The sequence below is a fragment of the Leopardus geoffroyi genome, chromosome B1 (assembly GCF_018350155.1).
Source record: "Leopardus geoffroyi isolate Oge1 chromosome B1, O.geoffroyi_Oge1_pat1.0, whole genome shotgun sequence".
Lineage (NCBI taxonomy): Eukaryota > Metazoa > Chordata > Mammalia > Carnivora > Felidae > Leopardus > Leopardus geoffroyi.
In genome coordinates, this window is record NC_059327.1 from 70,599,489 (window position 1) to 70,621,365 (window position 21,877).

At 42.3% G+C, this 21,877-nt stretch overlaps 1 protein-coding gene across 1 annotated transcript in view; it reads left to right on the top strand.

Moving 5' to 3' along the window:
- Window positions 1-2,423: 2,423 nt before the first annotated feature.
- Window positions 2,424-21,877, top strand: part of PDGFC (platelet derived growth factor C) — a 205,917-nt gene continuing 186,463 nt past the window's right edge. The window contains exon 1 of the mRNA XM_045464701.1: window positions 2,424-2,704. Coding sequence (XP_045320657.1) covers window positions 2,587-2,704 — 118 coding nt within the window. The 5' untranslated portion in view covers window positions 2,424-2,586. The remainder of the gene's footprint in view (window positions 2,705-21,877) is intronic.

Below are 21,877 nucleotides of genomic sequence, written 5' to 3' on the forward strand. Positions count from 1 at the left end.
CACACTCTATGTGGGTGGTCAAGAAATGTCAACTATAGGGACATTTAACAGCCTCATTTAGAAAAATCCTGATTAGAAAATTAACTTACAAAGTTAGAAGGCTTAATTACAAATTAGTAATTAGTTTTATTACAAATAGATGAAAACACACTCATAAAGCATGTCTTTTATATAACAAGTCTCATTATGCTATTAAAATTGGGAACACCCCTCCCCCCCAAATCTACAAAGTAGTTTTGGAACATATTTATCATGCAAATATAAATTCACTGTCATGTTGGGGAGATGCTGAAGTGCATAAAGTAACAAGCCTTGTGTCTGCTAACCTGTAAATTCTTTAAAGTCAGAGAACGGGCCTTGTATATTTGCCTTGATATCTTGTACTGTGAAGACAGAAGTGGTAAAGAAATAAGAATGAATGAATGAATGAATGAATGAATGAATGGGATAGGTGAGTAAAGAGGAATTGAGCTTATTTGAATTTTAAGAAGCAAAAAAAAAAGAGGACCAGGATATTGTAGAGAGGTCAAGTTGGTGGGTCCCAGTGGGTGTCCAAATACAGGGAGAGGGCTTGGCCTTTTCAGCATGACTGAGGAAGGTCAGCTCCTGGTTTGGTCCTATAGGTGAACGTGCCTTTCTCAAGCATCCCTGGATCCTTTTAAAGGGCAGATCTCCTCCACCCTCAGTAGATGGCCTTGCAAGGCCAGAAAGGGTCTCCTGAAAAACAGCCATTTGAGACTCCACGCATATTTCAGCATATACCTTAAGGCTATATCCTTTCTTCCAGCCCCCCGTGGAACACCATACCTGGCCAAATTGTTTGCATGGACTTAATTTCACAAGAGGCAGGGTGCCATTTGTGATGATTTGCTTGCCACGGGACTCTCTTGATATTAATTTAATGAAGTTCAACTAGTATGCAAGCTTCTGGAGAACAGAAACTTTCTTGTGTTTTCACGACCGCCGCCCCAGCTCCTAGAACAGTGCCTGACACAGTAGACGGTCAACAAATAACAGTGTTTGCGAAATGAATGAATGTTGCTGTTAATGTGCTGGCTGTTTGTCTTTACTTTTCTTCTCTCCATCTCGCTTCAGAGAGCTGGCAACTGAAGGGAAATCTTTGAAATCTAATTTCCCTTCTTCCTCCGGTCCAGAAACTCTGGCCAAGCCTTTGGTTACGGGGATCCCCTCGGAAATTAATGACGAGTCACGACCACGGGGGGCGGGGGACGAGGGAGAGTTGCAGGAAGTTCTTCTGCACTCAGTTTTGCGTCTGCAGTACCCTTCGCCACCCATCTTGCTCTTTATTTGGGGCTAGGGGTGTCCCGGGGGAAGGAAACCAGGGGCCGCTCCGGCTGCATTCCTCGCCGGGGCCGTTTAGGTCCTGTCTGCAGCGAGCCCCGCAGCACCCCCTGTCTGTGCCAGCACCTGTTGGACCGCCAGTTGGCGGCCCGAGTCGGCGCGAGCGGACGCGGCCCGGGGCTGCCCCTCCCGGAGGCGCCGACCCTCGCCCGCCCCTGCGGCCGCCCGCGGGAGAGCGGCTCAGCCTCCCCCGCTCGCCAGCCGCGCGCTCCGCCCGGGCTCTGCCCACGGCCCCCTCCTCCCGACTGCCGCCGGCTGGGGGAAGGTAGAGAAGGGGAGGGGACAAGCCGGAGCCTTGGGCCGCCGGCCTTCTCTCTCTCCCCGGTGCCGAGACGCCGCGCGGAGCCCCGAGGTTTGCGCGGAGCCCGAGGCGTGGGGGGAGGGGACCGGGTACGACTGGAGCCCCGTGGTGACCCCGAGCTGCCGAATTTCCCTTGGCTTCGAGGAGCGGGGGAAGCACCCAAACAAGGTGAACTTTGGTCGCGGAAAACTCCAGCCAGGTGCCGGGATCCGTGCTGCTGCGGCGGTCGGGACCGGGCGCAGGCTGCGCGCCGGGCTGGGGAGCGGGAGCCCAGCGGCCTCCCTCCGCCGGCGCCCGGGGCGGCCTCGGCCCGGAGCCCCCCGGCCTCGCTCCGGCTCCGCGGCCCCGGGGACCCGCCGCGGCGCCCTAGCCTTGTTTCTTCCCCCTCCCCCTTCGGGGGTGGGGGTGGGGCGGGGGAGAGGGGCGCCCGGAGAGCCCATCTATTGGCAGCTTTGTTATTGATCAGAAACTGCTCGCCGCCGACTTGGCTTCGGGCTGGCTTCGCTCGACCCTTGAGTTTTCGCCTCTGTCCTGTCCCCCGAACTGACAGGTGCTCCCAGCAACTTGCTGGTGACTTCTCGCCGCTCCCCCGGCTCCCCCGCGTCCCCACCCCCTCTTTCCTCCCTCGCCTTCACCCCCACCCCCACCACTTCGGCACAGCTCAGGATTTGTTTAAACCTTGGGAAACTGGTTCAGGTCCAGGTTTTGCTTTGATCCTTTTCAAAAACTGGAGACACAGAAGAGGACTCTAGGAAAAAGTTTTGGATGGGATTATGTGGAAACTACCCTGCGATTCCTTGCTGCCAGAGCAGGCTCGGCGCTTCCACCCCAGTGCAGCCTTCCCCTGGCGGTGGTGAAAGAGACTCAGGAGTAGCTGCTTCCAAAGTGCCCGCCGTGAGTGAGTTCTCGCCCCAGTCAGCCAAATGCTCCTCTTCGGGCTTCTCCTGCTGACATCTGCCCTGGCCGGCCAGAGACACGGGACTCAGGCTGAGTCCAACCTGAGTAGTAAATTCCAGTACTCCAGCAACAAGGAACAGAACGGTGAGTCTTTCCCCCCCTTCTCCCCCTTCTTGTTTCTCGCTGTATGTGTTACGTTGGCATTGTGCGTTAGTGTGTGATGTACACCAGCCTGCGAGGGTATTATCGTCTCTCCATGCAAACACGCGCTGCGTTCATTGGCATGGGCTTGAGGAGGTTACGTGCAGTTTGCAGCTTCGGGAGCTGCCACAAAGCTGTAACAGGGCAACGTGAGTGCCACTGCTGGCTCAGTTAGAGAGGACATTCTGGGAGCGATTGTGAACGTCAGTTCAAACGCACATTGCAGAACCTTTCATTGCCAGAGTTATAAGTTCAAGAACTGCCTCTAAAAATGAGTCCAAAATGAATGAGTCTTGGCATGTTTGACTTTTCTCAGCTTTTCTTTTTCATGGGGAGGGGGATGTTTGAGGAAATCTATCAGCTGCATTAATTGAAGCACTCAAAGTGGAAAGGCATCAGTTAATCAGTACGTAGATAGGAAATACACAGGTCAAGAGGCCGTGTGGACGTTTTGGGGGAGAGTTAAATATGTATTTCTCTTGCGCTCTTTTTTTTTTTTTTTTTAAATGTGCCTTTGTACTCTGAAGTCCTTACCTTTCTGGTGTGTGTTTTTATATGTGTTGGTGAATGACTGCTATTTTGTGTGTGCTGGAAACGACTTAATCCTGCATAGGAAATGAGAATTACTTTCAGCTTTCAAGTGTACCTGAAATGTTTAGAAAACTCTCAGATGCAAGTTCCCTTGGGCTGGGATTGCACAGAGCTGGAGAAAGGCTCCTTTCATAAAGCCAGGGCAGCGTCAGGGTGTGTAATTTGCTTAGCCTCTGAACCCCATATGATTTACATCATTCAATTTCTAAACTCTTTTTCTCTTGATCTACCATTATGAAGTCATTTTTGAGAATACTTTGTAAATAGAAATTTTATACTGCCCATGAAACCACAATGTTAATGTAGGCTGTCTAAAATTAGAATATTAAATACCCTGTTTACAAGTGGTGGCTCTTTACTTGAAAAGAAATGTGCATGTTTTTACTGCTTTGGATGCCATCTATTCAGAATGCAAGGATGCTGTCACTTTATTAACCAGGCGAAAGGAACACAAGCAGCATACCTAGAAAATCAGAATGGTGTGTGCTCTGTTTTTAAGTCACAGCAACTTTTTCTTTATGTATTGGGGTGTTTTAAAACTTCAACTTTGAATTTAAACTCTCTGAAAGTGTTCATCTTTAAGAAAGCACGGAAAGTTTTAGAGTACAGAGATAGATTAAATAAGAATTCCTGGGATTTTTGTAGACATTGTTTGGTATTTGCTGTATGTGCAGTAAATATACATTATCACATTTATCAGTCACTATTAATGTAGTTGCTTCTTACAACTTGCTAATGTGATGGCTCATGGCACCTGCAGGCTGCTTGAACTGCTGATCAAAGGGCAGCCTAGGGATCTATCTCTAATCACAGGAGCTGCAGAGGACTGGGGGAAAGTGATCAAAGGAGCCCCAGCACCAGCTGTACCCTGGCAGGAAACAGATCAGACCAACCTTTGTTCTTTTTCATGTAAAATAAATGTCCAATTCAAAATATTGTTTCTTACTAGACAAGCTTCTCTAAAATGACAGTGCACAATATTCCTGGCTTCTGTCTTCTATTTTTTTATTGTTCCTGTGCCATTATCATTTCTCCTTCTGCTTCTGTTTTTATCAAGCCTGGCATCTGTCATCTTCCTGATTCCCTTTGCTACTTGTGCCTCTGATTGTCATTCTTTCTTGTGATCCGCCTACCATCACCTCTTTGTAATGGGCCCCAGACCTCTCCTGTGGTCATTGGCCACTTTACTGAGTAGGTTCACACTCTCAGGAGAGGTGAGTTCATTAAGCCAGGCAGGCCACACACATTCTGTTGCCATCAGAGGCTGGGCCATTTCCATTCCTAAGTTGCATGATGCTAAAAATAGCCTGGCTGTTTCCTAATCTGTGGGTAGAGGATTGGGCTATGTTTAGCTCCTGGGAGGGTTGGCAGCAGGAAGTAACTAGAGGTAAGGGAACTACTCACCTTGTAGTTTTCAGCCTGAGAAGAAGTGGGACTATCCAGCACTAGGGGGCAATATAGAGCTATTTTCCTGCACATGCTCAGGTTGATTTTATGCTTCGAGGTTCCAAGATTTGAGGATAACAGGTAGGTGCCAAAGAAGCTCCACCTGGAATGTGAACACATTTGCTGGAACGTCTTCTTTCTTCTTCTTCTTTTTCTTCTTCTTCTTCTTCTTCTTCTTCTTCTTCTTCTTCTTCTTCTTCCTTTTTTTATGGGGGGGGGGGTATTCCAATTTTCAATTCCCTTATGTTGGTATTTTTTGCCCTAATAGTGATTTATGATTGATTTTTGATTGCCCTCTTGCTATTCTCAATTTTGATGATTGCCCAGTTCTGGAAGTACAGACCCTTCTGGAGATGCCACATAGAAATGTCATTGGTACATTGTGTACATTGCATCATTTTGTGAAAGGTCTTCTAAGTGCCCAGTGTGCAAATCGATCTATTTATTATGACTATAGGAACTCATTCTTGCTTTCAAAGACCTTTCCCCAATGATACTATCTTTTCTTCAGTATTCTAAAGTCTCAAATGTTGACACAATCAGATCCCCAGGACTGTGTCATTTCAGTATTGACTTAGTGTCCCAAGAGGTGTTGTAAATAAATGGAAATTGATTGCTGTAGCCAATGCTAGATATTTGGATTTAGAGTGAATCATATGCAGGTGCTTCAAAATTTGTTTTGAGGGATCGGTGTCATTTACCCTGTTATTATGACTTACCTGGCTTTTGACTTAACGCTATTTGCAATTCTTGCCACTTTGCTGTGAGAATAGTTTTATCCTCCAATATTATGAGTTACCTTTGTGTCCTTCATCTTGAACCTGACTTCTAACTGTGAAGTCTCACATATAAACCAAGGGTCTCCAGATGTAACGTAAAGGACATAAAAGATAAGAACACTGACTTGTATAGGGTTCCTGGCCTATACTTCTTGAATGACCACAGGAAAAATTACTAATATCTGTGTGCACTCACTTAGAAGAGAATACCTACTCTGAAATTGACAAGTTCTGGGCTGGTTCTCCTGAGTTGTAGCAGAAGGGATCATATACATCAAAAAACGAAAGAACCAAAGCTTACTTTGTCTATAGCATGTAGCCCAAATAGACGGCAATCACAAAGTTGTTGATGGAGTAAGGCCTCACCCACTTTGTGTCATTGGTAAGTGATTTTAATTCATCCATAGACCTGAAATGTGCTTATTGTTCTCATTTCCTTTAACCATTTTGAGTATAGATTTGGAATATGCCTCTATTAGGGTTATCCCTGTGAAAATCATTTATTGTATGTGCTCTTTTCCACAAGAACTTTTGTGGCCTGTGGGGCCATTTACTCTGCAGACAGGTGGTTATCTAGTGATGCCTGTCTGAGTACATGTATCTTATGCTTGTGGCTTCTCTCTGTCTCTGTCTCTGTCTCTTTTTTAATGCCAACTTGCTCCTCCTCTTCCTGCCATGTATCTGTATCTAACAAAGTTGGTTGTGTCCATTCCCCCTACCCTTTTAAGGGTACCCTTCAAAGCTCAGTTTTACTGAAAATAGATGATCACCATCCCTAGAATGGTGTCTAAGAGTAAATAGTGTCTGACTGAGTGCTAAAGGGACTTCCTGTGAGTTAGTCTATAAGTTGTAGTGCATGACCTTTGTGACATTTATTTTTGTTGTTTAGAGGCTTTTTTTTTTTAAAGAACTTCCTCCTTGTTCTCTGCTCTGTTTGAGATTGTTGAGGAAGTTGAAGAAGTAAAGTGTCATTATGTAATGATGAACATTGTTTTTCACAATAGATGACCAAAAAAGGCCCATTCTATTTTTTGGGTAACGTTTCCCTCCTACCAACTGTTACCTTTTACACTTAATGTGATATATTTTATATTTACCTCTAAAAGGTGACCAAGTCCGTAGTAGGCTTTACATAGTTGTGAATAGACACCAGGATCTGACCCTAAATATTCCCCAGTGGTGGCGTTTTAGAGAGCTCCATCTTGGACACCAAAATCTTAGCTTTGTCCATTCTTATTTCGGCCTTCCTGACACTTATTTTTTTACAGATCGTCTTTATATTCTTTTCCACTTCATGTTTTTTCAGCCTTTATGCTTCCAAAATTCTGCTGTATGTACAAACGTGCACATATGTTGTAGAAATAGAATTCTAATCATAATGTGATGAGTGTTAAATAAATAGTAATTGGATCAGTGCATTCATCATGTCCATACTCCCCCACCCCCATAAAAAAATGTTTCCAGAATTGCGAAAATTTTCCTCATGGGTTTCTATCGGTGTTAGCTCAAGTGGTAGAAGTCATAAAAGTCCCTTTATTTACTAGGTCTAGTTTTGATGTTTCTGGTTTTATTTGGAAGTACCACACGTAGCCAGAGTATCTCTATGCAATGCTGTATTATCTCTGTGTGACTCATATATGAAACAGTCTGTCTGTGATATTTTTCTCTACCAACTCTGCCAACTGTGGGGTGTGTGTGTGTGTGTGTGTGTGTGTGTGTGTGTGTGAATCTCTCTTATTTCATTTCCTAAGGACACCTCTGGTGGTTGATTTTTATTTGGGATGCACCAGCACCGCCCCACAGATTGTTAAAATCTTGAAATATTCCTAACGGGCTGGGAAGGAGCCAGTGCTCCTCTTTTAGGACAAACTGACCATCTGTGAATCAGGAACGACAAGGTTAGTGTTTAATAGTTCGGGAATTCTAGGGTACTATTTCCACCCCGCTGGCCTCCTTCCTGATTGGTCGGTGTGCCTGCCCCATTGATTATTATCCATTTTCACACTTTTAGCTACTCACAATTTCAGTCATATTGGAGTTCCAACACCTCTCTCTTCTGCCCTCTGCCTGGCAGCAGAGGCGTGAAGGACTCACAATTTCAGTCATATTGGAGTTCCAACACCTCTCTCTTCTGCCCTCTGCCTGGCAGCTGAGGCGTGAAGGACCTTGAGTGAAGAAAGGAGATGGCCTTTTTAAAGCCTCTTTCTTGCAGCTTCTTTTGTTTTGCTGCCTCAAGGCTGGGAAGTGAGATGTGGCATAGGGATGTGGCCTACGATGGGATGGCATGGGATTGTAGTCCTCCGTTGGTTGTCCTTGTTTCTGTGGGCAGCTCTGGTCAGGTGCATGTGCGTGGGTAGCCCCTTACTGAATTAAATGGATCACTTTCTCAGTGAGGTCTTTTCCTGACCACTTAATCTGAATTAGCCAGCCCTCACAATCACATCAAGGCTAACTAACTGCATAGTGCTTATTGTCACATTTGGATATTCTTCTTGTTATTAATGAGTTAAGTCGTCGTCAGCGTACCCCGACCACCACCCCCAGAGTACACGAGTTCCCTGAGGGTATGGACCTTGTCTGACTTGCTCTCTTCAGGAGCTTGGAGCTTTAGCATCTGGAACAGGGGGTTGTATACAGTATGTGCTCGATAAATATTTGTTGCATGGTTCTGGATATATTGCCTTATTAGAGTAAGACTGTGGTGTTGGCTATAATATTAGGCCATCTTTGAAGATGTCTTTTTGGTCTTGGAACTTGTACTTTGTTTTAGATTTTTCATAGGAAGGTAAACTTGTTTATTTATTGGTTGTGATGGGATATGCCAATCAGAGTACTACTTTATAATCTTGGTAAATATACCATGTTACCTGGTGAGCATGTACCAAGCAAGTGGGTAAGTTTCCTAGAACTGGTGCTAGTAACTTTCTTAAAAGTGCCATTGGTGTGCATACCTCTCTCTGTGTTTTCCAAAGATGGGGTGTTGTGTGATATGGACCAAGGATCTGAATAATGGTAAATTTTAGATGGCTAGACGTGCCTCAAAAAAGCAGTGTGCTTTCCATCCTCTGCTTGTGGCTCACAGATAACTTGTGTGGGATGGACGCCAGCAATAAATATGGCGTGTGGAATGTTAGGACTAGAAGGATCCTGAGAGGCTATCCTCACCTATGTGTAAAGCGAGACTTGGAGAGCTGAAATGACGTCATCAAGGTCACTGTTGAGTGCAACAGTATTAAACTGCTAATGTGGTGATATATTTTTGCTTATGTAAAGAACCAACTAGGCAAATGGGATTCTCATTTTAACATTCTGATGCATTGTGTAAAAGCCATTCTTTATTACTTTAGGGGGTTGCATGCTTTGTGGGTTGTGAAGGAAGATGGGACGCCCGTGGTCCTGCAACACAGCTTATAAGAACACTACGGAAAACAATGTGAAAGTGATCACATTGATTACATATGACAGATACTCTGGCTAATATCTATTACAGTATTTCTGTTGGGGTAGCAATCTGACAGTTTGGCAAATAACTTGAAATGCTATGTTTAGAATTGTTACTATTACATGTCGAGACTTTATTTTAAGCAGGTGTACCCGATCCATGGATGTTTATTTCAGTATTTTGGTTTATGAATTGATGATGAAGAAGATGGTTGACATTTGAATACTTGATTCCACAGGGAGGTTTTTTTTCTTTAAACAATAATTTTGAGCATTTCGTTTAGGAGGATGTCTCCCTGGTACAAGTTCCATGGGAATGACTAAATAAGCATGGTTTAGTGAGCTCTAGAAAGCACAACCTGTTATTCTTTCGAATGAATTTAATGAGTGGCCTTCATTTTTATTTACATTATAATATATAGGATATTCTATGCCAAGGTTCAAATTTCTCTTGAATGTCAACAACATCAGGAAATAAATTCATAGGTGCGGACTTGAATGGCCTGCCAAAAACAGGATTAAATGACCAAAATTCTGTTTGTAAATTTTCCAAATCTGAGAACAAAAGGAGCTACAAATGATAAAGAGGCGTCATACTAACGACATTTATCGTTAAAGTCGAGTTACTCAGGGTGATTTTGGGAGTAGCATTAGCTCGTTTCGTCTTTGACTTCACGAGAATGCATTTTAAATCGAGCTGAGCCGATCCTGTTATCTGACTTCACATTAGGTTTCCTTTGCCATCTTCAAGCAGTTACTGCCCGTCCTCTGGTGACTGAACGGTTTCTTCCCTGGATATTTGACTTCTGTCTAAGCCAAACCATCTTTGCCAGGCCGGCTTCGCTAATTTTGCTTTCTTGGTGTTAGGCTTTATTATTCTTTTACTTTCAAACTATGATTTTTTTTTGTACTGGGCTTTTACCCTATCAGATAGTAGTTGAGCCATTTTTCAATCAAATGAGGTATGTATTAGGTTGTTGCAGGGATGGAGAATGGAGGGCCTCTTTTTTCTGAGGGAAACCAACATCCCCAAACAGCATGAGGCACATTGATGGTAAAGGCAAGGATATAGATTTGTACTATTACTGGTCACTGCATCCTGGTAAGACCACCGTGAGAGCTCTCAGGAGAGACACAGGGAACGCAGTATTTGGATGTGTTTTTTGTGGGTCGGTAGATGGGTCTAAAGATCTCCCAGTGGGTCTCTGGTTTTGTAATGCTTAATAATGACACCCGAAGAGTGCCTGTTAGTTGCCACACTTGGGCTCAATGTCTGTAGACAGTAGACAGCTTATCTTTATAACCTCCCCGTGGGGTATGAATGAGAAAAACACCAAGGCTTCGCTAGCTAAGTAGCTTAGCCAAGGGCTCAGAGCTGGTAAATGTTTGGACCTAGGTCTGACTCCAAGCCAGGACGGAGTCACATGCTTCTTCCTTCCTGAGTTAAATGGTCTAACGTTTTATTAGAACATTGTTTTTATTCAGCACGTATTCATAAGCATCTGCTCTTGGCGAAGCTCTGCACTAGGTGCTGGACACACAAAGAAGAAGATGCGGTTCTGCTCTTGAGGAGCTCTGTCCAAGAAGGATGACCGGTCCTTCCTTTGTCTCACAGTCTGTGGCGCTGTGCTCGACGTGCTATGGGAACACAGAACGCTTTATTTCACTTCAAAAATCCTCCTTTGATGGATGAAGCGATTGATTGTGCCTGGAAGAGAAGTGCAGGGAGAGAAGTTCCCACAGGGGACGTGACATATTTTGAAGTGGGTTTGAGAGAGGAAAAGAGGAAAACATTCTAGGTGGAGGGAATAGCGTCCACGAAAGAATACAGACCTGAGAAGGCATATCATGTGCGGGAGGCAGGAAGAATCTAGTGTTGTAAATATGAGTAGAGGCAAGAAAAAAGTGGAAAGGTGTCCTGGATGGCTGCATTCAAAGGCCCTGAGGCTGTTTGCAGTGTGCTTCCTGCAGAGTTTGCACTGAACAAACCACGTAAAAGAAAAGGTGGTCTCGCTGTTTCAGGGTTAGTTATTTTCTGTCACTTTCTGAGCAGACAGTGGAGTAGCAGCGTTCTACTTGGGCGTGCGTAGTTGACTGCTTCTTGGTGGAACTTTCTCCCAGTCATTAGACAACGTTCGGATGTTCAGACTTGGATAGAAGGGCAGCCTGTATAGCCTCCGTTACACTCAAATAAAGTAAGCCTGTGTCCACACTACTCTCTATTGCCTTCCTTCTGTAAACAAAGAGCTATTTTCATACTTCATTCACAAAATGGATGGCATGCGGAATGAGGCTGGGTGAGGGATCAGGAGATTGTGGTAAAAGGTAGACAGCTTCCAGCCCACCGAATTAGTGTAATGAAGCTATTACGTTGCAGGAAGCAAAGAAAACAGCCCTAACGCTTTTCAGGGAAAGGCTCTCAAGTTTTGTGGCAAATTAATTCCCGTGAGTGTCCTCTACCTTGAGAAGCTGCAACATTTCTCTAGTGAGGTTCCTTCTGGTCTCTTGTGTATACATGGGTTCTAGAAATATTTTGTGGGACTTAAGGACTTGACGAGAATGAGTTTTCTTGGTGGATGTGCTTTCTAGATGCCATGCCATTTTTTTGAAGCTATGCTATTTGCATTCTAGGAAAGCCTCATTTGTGAGTGGATACTATTTTGGGCTTTCCAGTGTTTGCAAGATGGAGATAGGCTTCCGCGCTTAAATATGCCCAGCTGGCCATTGCACCTGCCTTTTGAGTCACTACAGAGATCAGGAACCATTAACAACAGAAGTTGGACTTTCGTGGTACTTATCTCATGTTGTTTCTGGCAGTTATTTTTGCTGGGTATTTATAAGGACATCTGTCTTTTAAGGAGTCGTATTACTTATCCTTTTTTTCCACTAAGGAATAAATCACAGCTTGTTTCCCATACTGCCACTCTCATTCATAGTCTGAGGTGATTAGAAATGCAAATTGGGAGTCATTAAAACATTATAATTTCTTTTTCTGTGGCATCAGGCGATATTTAAAATCAGTGTGCTAAGAAGGAACATGTGCTTAAAATGTGATTAAGATGTGAACAAACGAGTAGAATGAAATATTCACTTCCTTCCTGGAAATCTCTTACTGGGTCTGGAAATAAGGGGGACCTGCAGTGTTCATCATTTCTGATTTATCATACTTGAAGCCTGAGACGTAAGCCTGAGATGTGCACGTTGTTTAAGAACACAGGAAAACACAGTAGCTTCTAATGTTTTCAAATTGCTCTGTGGGAATATATACTAAAGACTCCTTCTTGCAAGAGTGTGATTTACAGTCGGATTATCCACTCAAAGGACAGATCAGATTCAGCTGTATTTCTCGTAGTGACTCTTGGATATGTAAACACTATAAAAACAAGAAGGAAAAATGGGATAGTTTAAGGATGAAAAGTATTGATCTGCACATTCAGAGCCAGAGATGGGATGTGCTGGAGGCAGAGTTCCTCCACTGGAAATGTGTTTATGTTGTAGGTGATAAAAAGTACTGGGGGATGCTTCCTATTCAGTAAGTAGCAGTGTCTCTGTAAGTATGCATTTTGTTCCTGACTTTAATTTATAAACAGAAGTACATTGTCTTTCTGGAGGTCTACATGAAAATGAGTTGCCTTTACAAAACAAGGGACCAGACCTCCTAGTGTTTTTATAATTTCACATGCAGTTTTACGTATATTGGAGATATATATGATGGGCTCGGCTCTGTCTTTACTTTGTATTAGTCACTGCAGTCAAAACATTTTACTATTTCTAGAAAAATCAACAGTCTAAAAATAGCAGGTGTTTCCCAGGTCAAAACCTGCCTCAGATATTGAGAGATGTTGACAGTCTAGACACCTAAATGATGAATGCTAAACCCTGAAAAAGTCATTTTAATCTGTTTTCTTGTGAATATTAGCAGGCTTGAGGTTTATAAGCAAGAATAAGAATGTAAAATTAGGAATCAAATGATCTCTATGTTGATTTTTTTCAAAAAAGCTTTTCTTTCATGCTATAAAATTTATCTTTAATCTGTGCTGATAACTTTAATAGGCATCAGTTGGGTACCCCATTACACTAACTGCTTTAAAATGGTTTCCTTTTAGAACTCACATTTACATTCTAGGAAATCAATTAGAGTGTATGGATTTTACATTTCCCTTGCAATCTTCCTTTACAGTCATTTCTGAATGACCAGCCTACCAGAGCAAAACACTCAGAGGTGCAAATCTTCTGGAAGAAGTGCAAATGCCACACTTTTACTTGGAAAACTGAAAAAAAAAAAAAAATTGGACTTATTTAATATATCTGCCGAACATTTAAAACTGCGGAAAGCACGGGAAATACTTTTGGTGTATGGGAATGTGTGGTGTTTCCAAATTACAAACATTGTTTTGAAAATTTCCCCGGTAGTGGTGAATTATATGAGACCACGTCCATCCAAGAAGAGCTTGTTTAACTGGCTTGTGGTTCTGGGGCTCATTCAAACACTCTTAAACAAAATAAAGGGAATGGATGTAATAACCTCTTTATGGAAAGGCCGTAAAAAGGTACAGGGCCATGTAAACAAATTGGGTCATTTACTAGATGTTTTAAGTGATAGATTTGCAATCCAAATTCAGGGGGGTGTATTAGGTTTTATAGGATCGTGACCATGTTCTGTTCTGAAAATGAAGGTTCCAAGCTTATTTTTTGTTTGTTTGTTTGTTTTTCTTTAGTGCATGGAATCCTATTTTACATATCCTGTAGTACATGCTGTTTTATACTGTAGTTTGAACTCACACTCATGATCTTGAGCATTTTCACTTACAAGTTTGTTCAACTTTGGAAAATGGTTAGAAACCCACGTGTGAACAGTTGAATTGACCTGATTTTTGGTAGCACTGGGTTCTGTTCAAGGAAAATAAGATGATTGAAATTGAAATTTTCCTCCTGGGCTCAGACATGTCTAAACTAATTGTAAAATAATTGTTCTGGCTTACAAGAGCAGACTCATAACTACGACTATGTAAAGTAGAAATCCAACAACAGTTATGATTTACAATTACTGTAACTCTGCCAATCTTGTAATAAAACCGCTATTATAACCCACCTACCGTGACATTCATTTGCCTTCCTTGAGACATAGATTAAAAAAAAAAAAAGCCTCTCCCAAGTTGTCTCGCTTTAGAGAGCCATTCCATTCCATTAGGGTATTCATTTATCTTCTCTGAGATGGGTACGGGGGTTGTGCCAGAGCAGTCCGACACGGGGAGGAGGGTGGGCGGGCATACAAGAACGTGTGGTGCTGTGCTGTGGTGGTGATGCCTAGTGGCAGTGGAAGCCAGAAATAAATTTGGAAGGTGAAGTGAGGAAAGGAAACGAAGTCATTTCTCTGTTGATACCATAACATTTATTCATTCCGCAGCTTCTCTCAATCAGGGTTGGCTCACTTGGCCTTAAAGGAAGTAGATTGTGTAAGAAACCTCAGTAAAAATCAATGAGCCTTTCTAAGTTTTAAACACTGATGGCATCATACCATACTGGCAACTTTTAAGTGTTGCTGCTGGAAGTTTGGCAGCGGAAATCACTGCTCCAGGTTCATAAGCCTTAAAAAACAAGTGACAATGGTGGATATTATAGTTTCTGTGTAATTTGTGACTTGCTATTTCCTTTCTTCTTTTCTTTCTTTCTTTTGTTCTTTCTTTCTTTCGTTCTTTTCTTTCTTTTGTTCTTTCTTTTCTTTCTTTCTTTTGTTCTTTTCTTTCTTTCTTTCGTTCTTTCTTTTCTTTCATTCTTTTGTTCTTTTCTTTCTTTTGTTCTTTTCCTTTGTTCTTTTCTTTCTTTCGTTCTTTTGTTCTTTTTCTTTCTTTCTTTCTTTTGTTCTTTCTTTTCTTTCATTTTCTTTCTTTCTTTCTTTTTTCTTTCTTTCCTTCTTCCTTTCTTTTTTCTTTCTAACTTAGAACTAGATGGCCTTAAGTCTATGGAAAACCTAAGCTCTGTCTTTAAATTGGGTTCTGGGTAACCTTAAAAACAACAATTCACATCTTTTTGCCTTAGTTGTGCACTCACCTCTTTTATATAGCACGGAGTCGCGTGTGGTTGTGTACTACATAAATACGCATCAAACTGAGGTGAATACCACAAAGTGACACCACTACCTGCCTGGAACTGTGAGGCGTTGTGAGAGATGCGCTGCTGACTTCGACTTAATCACTGCCTTCAAGTAGTTTATAGTGCAATGGGGAGATAAGACATAGAGCCAGCTGTAATACAGAATAAAATGCAGCATTGGGGGTGGGGATTGAGGGAAAAGCAAACTTATTTACAGCAGAGCCATTAGAAACCACTTAGGAGAGTTGTCAGGGGAGACTTCTATTTTGAGCAAAGTGCCTGGAAAGATGAGTGGCTGTGTGCATGTGGGATTGGAGGTACAGTGGAGTGGATTTTAGGTGATGGGAACCTACTGGAAATATGAAAAGGAAGGGAGTCCGGGAAATCCATGCAGTCAGTCCAGTGGGATTTGTTCTGACTGAGACCTCAGAAATGGATTCAGCAGCCAAGTGACTAGAAGAAGCACTAGGGGCGCCCACGTGGCTCAGTCGCTTAAGCTCCCAACTTGGGCTCAGGTCAGGAAGGATCTCACAGTTCATGGTTTCGATCCCTGCATTGGGCTCTGTGCTGGCAGCTCAGAGTCTGGACCTGCTTCGGATTCTGGAGAGAAAGAAAGAGGAAAGAAACAGGTTGATTTGACTTGTTTGATGGGTTTGAGAGTCCCCCGAGGAGACCCAAAAGGTTGTATGTGTAACGAGAGATGAGACTTCTGGGCTGGAAATTGCCTGTGCAGTTGCTGAAGGAACATGGGAGAAATGACCGCAGAGCACTGGGCAGCGTGTCAGATTATCGCAGAAAGAATTGAGCATACCTGGCAGAGAAGAAGGAACTAAATTTTGGAGGAAGCGAGCCCTGAGGCAAATTTTGACCAAGTGAGAAAGTGAGAGGTGATGCAGGAGAAATTGTAGTGAAGTTTCCCTGGAGGTGGTGTCAGAAAATTCCATCCTTATGGTGACGTTTTTGTCCTGCCTGGTGTGTAAAGTAGAAGGCATCAATGATAGGAGGGACGAGATAACAAAAATAGATGTTTTGGCTTGGTCAGTCCAGCTGGAGGATAAGTCTGGGGATACGGGGATGGAGGAAGGAGGGGGGGCTGGTAGGCAGAGATGTATGATTGCAGTGGCCGTAGTCAGCATCATATGTAGTAGAAAACGATAGTTACGGGGAAGGGCGTGACATGTGGAAGAACGTATGTTTAAAAGACCCATGCTAAACCAGGGTGAGTCAAGACTTCTAACCAGTTACAGAGCTGCCGAGATGTGAAAAACAATCATGGACATTCAAATCAAAAGGCCACTTTAATGCCCCTTACTTTTTCTTTCTGGTGCTGATGCCCTTAAAAGTGTGCGGTCAAAAATCGTAAAAGGATGGGGGGAAGCCACTGCAGGCCTCTGGGATCTCTGCTGCGGAAGCTCTAGCATCTGTTGCAAGCACCACACAGGTTTTTTTTTTTTTTTTTTTTTTAACAGCTATTAAGACTGCAGAAAATTGTTGGGGGTGGGTTCAAGGTACACCTATTGTTTGCTCAAGAGAAGAATATACCTCGGTGTGTGTATTCCGCACTCCCCAGAGAGGCTGTGTCCTGAGGATTGTGTGTGCTTCGATCATGGGGAATCTTTTATGTTCCTATAACCATTGGCAACGTGTATGTGGAACTGGTTTGTTGAATAACCATGACCATTGATTGAGTCTTGATCAAAAATGCAACTTTATTTTTGTTGTTCCTGAGTTTTATTGAACAGGGAAAATCTTCCCCTGTTCCAGTATGGATATTTCTACAAGACATGGTTTTTCATGGGCACCTGTGTGGCTCAGTAGGTTAGGCATCCGACTTCGGCTCAGGTCATGATCTCGAGGTTCATGAGTTCGAGCCCCGCGTCAGGCTCTGTGCTGACAGCTTGGAGCCTGGAGCCTGCTTCAGATTCTGTGTCTCCCTCTCTCTCTCTCTCCGCTCCTCCTCTCCTTGCTCTCTTTCTCTCTCTCTCAAAAATAAATGAACATTAAACAAATTAAAGAAAAAAAAAGACATGGTTTTTCAACTCACCCTTAAGAGATGCTGAGTTTGAGAGTGGTTTCAAATGTAAACACCCTATGATTTAGAAATAAGATTGCCCAGGCCTTTGGCAGTTAAAACTTCAAATGTCTTCGCTACCTACCCAGGTCTGCTGCTGAGTGGATTCTGTCTGGGAAGGCAGCTGGCGGGGAGGAGGCAGGAGTTTTGATGTGTCTGAGGGATTCCACCTTCAGGGAGTAGCTCCTGGCCATTTCCCATGAACGTCTTACTATCGCTGTGGTGTAACTGTACCCATCCTGCTGGCCCCTCAGTGCCATCCATTCTAGAATTCAGGTACCCGTATGTTCCGAGGACTCCCTTTGTCTGGGGCTTGCTTTCAGGATTCCAAATCTGAGAACGCCACTTCAAACGAAGTCTCTGTTCTGCTTAAATAGGATTCCTTCACAAACATTTAAAATGTGGAATACGGTCCATTAAACACGCACAGACTTATCGTCAGGCTGATGAATGAAAACATTTCTATTTTTGAGTAAAGTAATTATGTTGATATTTGTAATTTCTGCATTCTCCCTGTCATCACCCCTGGTCGGGTGCTGGTCACCTAAACTGTTGCATAAATGTCCTTATTCTTCCTTAAGAGGCTCTTTCCATCCCCCCTCCCCCCCCGATGGATCATATAAAAGAGGCTGATACAGGATAATCATCCTGTAGTAGAGTTCTGTTGTGTTTACTCAGTGCTTCTCAATCTTTTTTTTTTTTTTTTTTTGGAAATTTTATTTTTTTTAAGTTTATTTATTTTGAGAGATAGAGGGAGAGACAGAATCCTAAGGAGGCTCTGTGCCATCAGCATAGAGCCTGATGTGGGATTCAAACTCATATACATACTGTGAGATCATGACCTGAGCTGGAATCAAGAGTCAGACACTTAACTGACTGGGCCACCCAGATACCCTTGTGCTTCTCAAACTTGAACGTGTGTACACATGAGCTGGGGACCTTATTAAAATGCACATTCTGATTTTGTAGGTGGTTGGTGGGGCCAGAGAATTTGCATTGTAGCAAGCTTCCAGATGCTGCTGTTGCTGGGCCAAGGACCAAACGTTGAGTAATGAGGGCCTGCTTGGGTGTTCTCAAGGTCTGCTGTGATCTCACCTCAATCTTTCCAGTGAAAAGATTGCACAGAGCTGATCTCTGCTCACCGCAGAGATGACTCCATGCCTCTGCTCTTGGAACTCTTTTAACCCAGAAGTCAGTTCATTCCAATAAATATCACATGCCTTGTGTTCTAGTTACCATGGCACATCCTGAAAACAGATAACAAAACGCAGGTTTTTGAGTCCTGATGTTGACAACCAAACGTGGCTTTTCTTACACTAGAGACAGGGGATAGGCTTAGTATGCTGAAGGAGCCCAGAGATGTTCCATATCCTGGTCGTGAACGGCTTCGGGTGAGGCCTTCTCTTAATTGGGTCTTGAAGGATGGTTCCCTAGAAAGTAAGGGGATTCGAAGCAAAAGTCATAGACTTGTAAGAAAGCATGAATGAAGTCTTTTGAAAAGTCAGCTCTGTTTTTTGGAAAAGAAGATTGAAAAAATCACTCATTGATTATGAAGAACTCTGTGATATACTAAGGAGTGTGTTTAGACATCATGTTCGAGGTCCTAGGGAGAAGGCTGCATGCTTTCTGCACCAGCTTCTAGGGCTAGTGGCCTGTCTTTCCCCCCATTTTCGTATTCTTATATCTGTAACAGATCAGTAACTATTCATTGCATGATCTGATTTAGGTTTGGTTTTGGTTTGTTTTTGTTTTTTGTTTTTTGTGTTTTTTTTGCTTCCACAAAAAGAAAACAAAAAGTATATCAGGATGATTGTAAAATACAGAGAAGTGAGGGACAAGGATACCAGTTTAAAGGCATTGGCGATAGTCCAGATATCAAATAATGACTAATGGACCAGTTACTGCCTGTGGGGAGATGGGAAGGGTGACCATCAGGTAACTATCATCCCTCTTTTACTCTGTATGTTCAAAGCCTACGTGTATTTAAGGTCCAGCCCGATTGCTGCTGCCTCTACAAAGCCTGTGTGTTTCACTAGTCTGACATGTGTGCCTGCCCTAAACTCCCAGGATATTGCAGAACTTACCACTTTCTACCTTAAATTCTAGTTCTGTATGTGCCTTTTCTTCCATCATTTCCAAGTGTCAGAAAGTAAAATGTTAAATAATCTTTAGCTTAGTGTCTCCTTAGATGGTAGATCTTTTTAAGTGAAGTGAAAACAGCCCACTTGGACCCAACACAGCCGGTTCTGTTGTAGCGTTGACATCTGGTCTCCCAGGTCATCACTGATAGGCTCTAAAGAGGTCATATGCTTTATTTCACAACTGAGGGATGTAACTGATGTCTGGCTTCATTTTGAGGAACTAAAAGGGGACACACTGGAAGGACTCTTAATCTTTCTGCTTAGACTGAGTAAAATGAATGTACAAAGAACATTATTAGCAAAATTATAATGATGACTGTTTAGAATGTTATTTCCTCAACAAGAAGAAGAAATGTATCATTTCCAGGAAACTTATTTTTAAACAGGGAACTTTATGATAGCGTTTATTGCAATCAGTTTAAGAAAAGCATGACTATCAAAAGTCTGTTTTCAAAACTTTAGCTTATTTTTATTTTGAAGTATTTCCTCCTTCTGTTCTTTCTAGTGAATGTGAGACTTATCCTCATGTGCTTGCTTATTTTCAGTTTGCTTTTCCTTTTTTTGTTTTCGGCTTTTGAGACTGACAACTGTGATTTATCCCCAGGAAAGCAAAAATCTTGTAAAAGTCATTATTTCAAAAAATCATTCAAGGATGTATTTATTTTTTTCTTGGAAATAAAGTCGATTTTCTCAGCTCTGATCATATGAGATTATGGGCAAGTAGTCCTTAGTTCTGGCATGTGGACAAAACAGAAGCAGCCCCTGGAGAGAGAGAGTTCAAAATTCATGGCAGTAAGCACATGTTCAGTATGCCAATATTTATGGTGTCACAACCAAATTAAAACCATACCCTCTGTGATTTACATAAGTACGGTACCCAGACTACACAGGGTTATGCCCAAGTTTCTCAGTAGATTTAAGGCAAGACGGTTGTTCAGGACTCTCAGAGACCAGTCTGTTTGTTTTTATATTCATTTTATTCATCTCTGTGAGGGAAAGTGAATTATCTTCACTTGTATTCGTTTTGCAGTCATCCCGAAATAGCAGGGGTGGCAGATAGCAGGGCTGAAAACTGACTTTGTGCTTCTATATACAGTTTATTCAGGCAGTTGTATCCTAATATTCTGAGTTCCTGTGCTGGGGGAGTTAGATGTATTGGTTACGGGGAGTGAACACAGATAGATGGGTAATTCTCAATCTTTCATTTCTCGTGTCTTACTCATGCTATTAGAAATCCAAGGTTTCACCAATTTGGAAAAAAAAAAAAAAACAGAATACATACTTTTGGCAGGAGGGCATACTTTATGTCTTTTTATGGCAACTTTTAAAGTAATACCATCTGGTAAGATTTTTAAGAACAATAAAGTTTCAGAAGCCCTGTTGAGAATACATCTTATTTCTCTACTTTGACCAGACAAAGATATCTAGGAATGTATATTCTAACACATGATGCACTTGTACAGCAATGTAAGTGACAAAGATAATTCAAAAACTACAGTGGGGAGTAGGTTTGGTAGGAGCTAGTGAGTCACATTTGCTGGTGGATATGACATTAGGGTGTTAATGCTTTCTTAATGACCCTTTTGAAAGTCCCAGATTTTTTCCAGATTCCTCCTGATTCCACTGTAGCGGAGATTCTAATCTAGAAAACAGTCTGGACAAGAACCCAGTTCCTGGATGTTTTTAATAGATTGGCTCTTTAGGGTTTTGAGAGACGGTCATATAACCATCATGCTATCAAGCAGAAAATTTTCACGACTGATGACTGTAAGTGGAAATCTTTTGTGAAGGCAGGGAGGTCTTCTCATTTATAGGATGAAATCATTTTTTAAGAGTAAGTCTCATGTGAACAAATGAAGCTTGACTATGTAAATCTTTCTTTTACTATGGGATAGAATCCAAGGTATGTAAGAAGTTATTTTATTTTTTGAGTTCAGTAATTTAAACATTGTGCTTCGGCTCTTTTTTGGTACTCCAAACATTTATTATTAAGGTTTCCTTTGGTGTTTCCTTAAAAAGACAAAATTCAGCATCTTTTCTTTGCAAACGATTGTCTTATACACAAAACAGAAAACAAACTTTCCTTTACTATTTTTTTCTCAGACCTAATTATTCAGTTGTTTTTATGCCTACAGATTTTTCAATGATCACAGATTTTTCACAGATCTTTTCATGTCTTATATTGGTGCTGGAAAAAAAAAACTGTTTGAATCCTGTGCAGATTAATAAAAAAAATACCGAGTAAATTTCCTTGGTTGTGTACTAGAAATTTGAGGAAGATCACTGACTTCTGCAGTTCATTAGTGGATCAATTTATTGAATGTTGGTGTTAGGTATCTCATGTATCAGACGGGCCTTAAGCGCTGGAGAAACCTGGCCTATGCAGTTTCCATTCTCCTCTAGCTGCCATATTGATTTTTCCATTTTGTATATGACTTAGGTCTTTGTACTGTAATAGATGCCAAGTTGAAGAATTGTTTTTGTCTTAAAACATGATTAGATTGAGTCAATGCTGTCAATAATTTTAGTGAATAACAGAAAATACACTTTCACT